This window comes from Scyliorhinus canicula, chromosome 15 (genome assembly GCF_902713615.1).
Source record: "Scyliorhinus canicula chromosome 15, sScyCan1.1, whole genome shotgun sequence".
Lineage (NCBI taxonomy): Eukaryota > Metazoa > Chordata > Chondrichthyes > Carcharhiniformes > Scyliorhinidae > Scyliorhinus > Scyliorhinus canicula.
The window spans coordinates 32,617,349-32,623,357 of NC_052160.1; the positions used below are offsets into that span (position 1 = coordinate 32,617,349).

At 44.5% G+C, this 6,009-nt stretch overlaps 1 protein-coding gene across 1 annotated transcript in view; it reads right to left on the reverse strand.

The window, feature by feature from the left end:
• clcn7 (chloride channel 7) overlaps positions 1-4,782 on the reverse strand; it is a 77,652-nt gene extending 72,870 nt beyond the window's left edge. The window contains exon 1 of the mRNA XM_038819508.1: positions 4,576-4,782. Coding sequence (XP_038675436.1) covers positions 4,576-4,698 — 123 coding nt within the window. The 5' untranslated portion in view covers positions 4,699-4,782. The remainder of the gene's footprint in view (positions 1-4,575) is intronic.
• Positions 4,783-6,009: the final 1,227 nt, after the last annotated feature.

Genomic DNA, 6,009 nt, shown 5'->3' on the forward strand with positions numbered 1-6,009 from the left:
AAAAGGAGAATAAAGAAATATTGTTTTAAAAATTAAATAAATAACTACCCTCAAAAAAAAAATCCATTGATGTGTGAATGGGCATGCCCCAGCGTTTTCTGGTGTGTTTACTGGGTATCTAGTGGTTATGTGCCATAAGTCTCTTCATGGAGGAGGAGCAAGGCAACTCCAACAAGGTCCTGATTCCCATTTAACTAAGCATAGGTGGGCTGGAAGTTGCAGTACAATTTACTCTTCAATAATAATGGTACAGAGAGCCTCACTGTTATTCCAACTGCAGAACCCAGGCCAATAAGCAATTGGGAGACATTGTGACAGATGCCGATTAATATGGAAATCCATTGAAGACAAACTGGAATAAGTTTTTAATGAATGTTAGGGGAAATCGAGAGAGGATGGAGGAAAACTGTATCAAATGTAGTGGTGCACCTACTGCTCGGCCAGCCAAAATGAACTTAATTAATACAACCAGCAGACGCTTCTCGCAATCAAACAGTAATTTTCTTAGCAATTTCCTCTTCAAGCAAAGCTTAGATGTACATCTCCTCAGGCACTTAACTACACAATAGATTTGTGAGTAATCTGTTCTTCAAATGAACATTTCATTTTTCAAACATATGTTTACATTTCAGTAATCCCCCCGGCCAAGTCCTTCAAAAAGCTAGGTCAGGGTACTTCAGTTAAAATTCCTATTCAGGCTCCTCAGTACATTCTGTAACCTGGAACTTTGTGAAAGGAGAAGGGAAGGGATCAAGAGTGGTCCTTAACCAGTATGCCGCAGCACACCAGTGTTGTTGTGAAAACTGTCCAAGTGTGCCGTGAAATATTTTATAAAGTTAATGAAAATCAAGGTAAAACAAACATATTGTTTCATCTTAAACAATATTCAATCCAACCAAAATTACAATTCATTACAATTCATAAAACCCATGAAAATTAATCAACTATTTTAAAAGTGAGGTATCGGTCTTTCAATTCTAAAACGTGGACATTCTAAACACAGGTGGCCAAAGGCTGAATGGCATGATAGTTTTTAACTAGTCACCATAGAAAACAAGTAACTGTGGCCGCGACGGGACAAGATGGTGGATACCGCGAAATTGACCATATCCACATTTCTTTGACAGACCTATTTTATACCCCCTGATTTAAGAAAAAATGGATAAGTTTGATTCCTCACTTATTCAATCACTGATGAATCATCTGAATCCTAAGGGAAAAAAAGGAAGTAATGTTCAGAGACTGTGTATTAGAGCTCTCTAACCTTTGGAGTTTCATGGACAAGAGATGCTGCTTGCCCCTTACCTGAATGTCTCATCTGCAGAGAGAAGTTGGCACACAGATTTAGGGCTATGAATAGTTATAAATAGAGGCGCAGAACAGATTGTGCTCGTTGTCGAAGACAGTGTATTCTGTGGCGGATTTGAAATAAGAACGCATTTGAACCTTCCAGCTTATTTGTTGTTAACTGAAAGAATTCTTCCCCACATGAACACCTGGACTATTTAGAAGTGGGTCCAGTATTTATATTCTTCTCCCTCACATTAGCAGCGCTGGTACTCCAACCTCAGAAGCACAAAAGATAAATGACTCGCCATACTAACTGAACCAATAACAGTTCAGTGGAATGGAAAACACTATGCTCATGTTAAATTTAATAGCATCTTCAAATGTTTTACCGTGCCACTCTTACGGAGGCAGTTCCAGGATTTTGACCTAGCGACTGTTGCTTCACAGCGCCAGGGACCCAGATTCGATACCAGGCTTAGGTCACTGTGCGGAGTCTGCATGGTCTCTCCGTGTCTGCATGGGTTTCCTCTGGATGCTCCAGCTCCCTTCCACAAGTCCCGAAAGACAACCTTGTTAGGTGAATTGGGCATTCTGAATTCTACCTCAGTGGACCCGAACAGGCACCATAGTGTGGCGACCAGGGAATTTTCACAGTAACTTCATTGCAGTGTTAATGTAAACCTACGTATGACACTAATAAAGATTATTATGATATATTTCCAAGTCAGATGGTGAATGACTTGGAGGAAAACTACCAGGTGGTGGGGTTCCCAGGTATCGGCTGCCCTCATCCTTCCAGATGGTATTTGTCGTTGGTTTGGAAGGTGCTGCCCAAGGGGCCTTGGTGAGTACCTGGAGCGTATCTTGTAGATGGTACACACAGCTGCCACTGTGCATCGATGATGGAGGGAGTGAATGTTTATGGAAGGGGTGCCAATCAAATGGGCTACTTTGTCCAGGGTGGTGTCAAGCTTCTAGAATGTTGCTGGAGCTTGATTCATCCAGACAAGGGGAGTATTCCACCACACTCCTGATTTATGCCTTGTAGGTGGTGGATATGCTTTGGGGAGTCAAGAGGTGATTTACTCGCCGCAGGATTCCTAGCCTCTGACCTACTCTTTTAGCTACAGTATTTATATGGCTAGTCCAGTTCAGTTTCTGGTCAGTGGTAACGACCAGGATGTTGATAGTGGTGGATTCAGTGATGGTAATGCCATTGAATGTCAAGGGGCGATGGTTTGTTTCTCTCTAATTGGGAGATGGTCATTGCCTGGCACTTGTGTGGCATGAGCGTTACTTGTCACTTGTCAGCCCTTGCCACTTGTCAGCCCAAGCTTGAATATTGTCCAGGTCTTGCTCCATTTGTACGTGGACTACTTCAGTATCTGAGGAGTCGCAAATGATGCTGAATATTGTGCAACATTTCCACATCTGATCTTATGATGGAAGGAAGATTATTGGTGAAGCAGCTGAAGATGGTTGGAGCTAGGACAGTATTCTGAGGAACTCTGCATTTGATATACTTCGAGGCAAAGATCTATATGAGCAACTATCTAAAGTCATTCAACAAGGGGAGTTTGATGCACTCTCCTGTTCCTATCATGCAGAAGTCAGCTGCATTCGGCATTCACATTAAACCAATCTTGTTGACATCTAGATAGGAATCCAAAGTCTGAGTGATCACATTTACTTCACATTGTTAGCAATGCTATCCAGAGTTACTTAGCAGTTCAAAGGGCTTCCAGGTTCTTCCTTGAACCTTGGGTCCACACACCCTTACCCTTAAGTCCTACTGTCAGCACTCTTTCAGCTAAAATGTATTTTCTGATCCAACTGCTGAACGAGTGCTGACAATAGGACTCAAGGGTAATTACCCAGACTGACAAAAGGTGGGGAAGCAGTGTTTCATAGGGATCCGTGCTTGGACAACTGTAGTTCACGATTTACATAAAAATTTAGACTTGCAATTTCAAATCACAGGTACAATTTTTAAAACTTACAGTGAACACCAAATTTGGGATCCAGTTACTATTGGTGTCAAAGAACCAGTGCAGGCACACCAGACCACACAGTTCACAAACTAAAGTTCAGTTGCAACAGTGGCATTTACAATTCCTCATCAAATATTGCCATCGACCCCAGAATCTAGAATTTGCTTAAATGCCCTTCATTCAACGAACGAAAGACACTTCAACTGTACCAATCTGAAGCAGTCCAGATGTAACAACATCCAAAGCTGCCAACAAGTAGACACCTATGACATGCAGGTCTTTTTGGGATGGTTTTGGTTTGCAGGAACCCAACTCTTCCATGCAGTGTTACTGAAGAATTTTAAATTTAACATGTGTCATAGCGTTTGTGAAAGCAAGTGGACACAGGGAGATGTAAAAGTGCCTTACTCAAAGACAGACCACTGTCCTGGGCCAGTAGTGTGTAAATGTTCTGAACACTGACTTGAGGCTTCCAATACCAACACATCCACAACATCCATAAAATGGTTTATGTCATACAAGAGCAAGATAATCAAAATTTAAGATGATTTCAGAGTTGGAATCTGAGCACAAATTTAAGTTCCATTCACAGTTATCACATCATATAATATAATCTAAATTTTAAAATAAAATGATATGTTACAAATAATCATCACTCAGAACATAATATGTCGGAGGTCGGTTAGCTCAGTTGGCTGGATGGTTGGTTCATGACACAGAGTGAAGCCAACGCTGCAGGTCAATTCACTGAAGTTATCCATGTCTTCTGAACCTTGCCCCTCGCCTAAATTGCGGCGAACCTCTGGTTAAATCCCCCAGTCAGCTCTCTCTCTCTCTCAAAAAGATCAAGAGAGCAGCATCCTATGGTCCTCTGGGACTGTGAGGACTTTCATTTCAATATAATTTCAATATTTCAATATAATGAAATGCTGAGAAGAACCTGAAGCGACTTTCTAGTTTGAAACGTCATCTGAATGATTAAACAAAAATGAAATCCACTAACTAACCCAACAATACCAACTTTTCCCCCCATCACAGATACAGACCCATCACCGAAATCCTCCTCTTGTTTTTGTCAATGATCGGCTGGTTAAAGAGGACAGAAGGCAGGGTGGCTTTAAACGTAAGCTGATCGGGCGCTCAGGGTGAGCAACCTTTGTGTTATGTGTGTTCACTGCAAACAGCTGAGCGATTGAGCCTTGAAGCGGCGGCGGTTGCCTAAACACCAGCCCGTTGGAGATAAGGAGCGCCGTGTGTCGGGTGTAAACACTGAGAGAGCGGCCCTGGGGCTTACCTGCCGGGGCAACGCCGGGCTCTGGGAGGCGCTGGGAGAGCCGTTCAGTAACGGGGTGTGCTCTCCGGGCTGGGCTTCGCCATCCTTACTGGACCAGGAAACTTTGTTGACCACGTTCGCCATCTTGCCGTCCGCGGCCGCTTCGCTGCCAAGAGACCGGGTCTCCCCTCCCCCCCGGACTACGGCGAGTCCGCAGGTTCAGCGCGCCCCCGCCCTTTGCATTTCCCTCTCTGTAAGTCGAAACCGCTTCCCTGTCCTCCCGCCCATCGCTCAGCCTCCCTCACCCCGGCTGGTACGAGCGCTGGTGGGATGCGCCGGCAACCACTCTTAGCTTAGATTTGATTTATTGTCACGTGTACCGAGGTACAGTCAAAAGTATTCTGCCTACAGTCCAGACAGATCGTTTCTCCATACATGAAAAACACAGGACATACCACAAATACGCTTTGTAGATATAATAATAATCTTTATTGTCACAAGTAGGCATACATTAACATTGCAATTATGTTACTGTGAAAAGTCCCTAGTCACTACATTCTGGCGCCTGTTTGGGTACACTGAGGGAGAATTCAGAATGTCCAAATTACCTAACGAGCACGTCTTTCGGGACTTGTGGCAGGAAACCGGAGCACCCGAAGGAAACCCGTGCAGACACCGAGAGAACGTGCAGACTCTGCACAGACAGTGACACAAACCGGGAATCGAACCTGGGACCCTGGCGCTGTGAAGCAACAGTGATAACCAATGTACTACCATGCTGCCCGGGAGATAACGGGTGAAGCATACGGAGTGGAGTGCCACACAGTAGAGGACATGTGTGGAGAGATCAGTTCAGTCCATACAAGGGTCATTCAGGAGTCTGGTAACAGCGAGAAAGAAGCTATTTTTGAATCTGTTAGTGCGTATTCTCAGCCTTTTGCACCTCCTGCCCTATGGAAGAGAGAATAACCCAGGTGGGAGGGGCCTTTGATTACGCTGCCCACTTTTGGATATGAGCTTGGCTGGGATTATGGTGTTAAAGGTGGAGCTGTGGTCAATGAATAGGATTCTGACGTAGGAGTCGAGATGCTCCAGGGATGAGTGTAGGGCCAGGGAGAGAGCATCTGATGTGGAGCTGTTGTGGCGGTATGCAAATTGCAGTGGATCAAGGCAGTCTAGAAGTATGGAGTTGATGTGTCTCATGACCAACCACCCGAATTATGAATAACACTTCATAATTAGAGATGTCAAGGCCACTGGATGGTAGTCTTGAGGCATGTTGCCTGGTTCTTCTTTGGCACCGGTATCATAGTGGTCTTCTTGAAGCAGGTGGGAACCTGGGAACGGAGTTGGGAGAGGTAAAAAATGTCTATGCGCACACCCGCCAGTTGGACCGCGCCAGATCTGAGTGCATGACCAGGGACTCCATCAGGACCTGTTGCTTTCCGTAGGTTC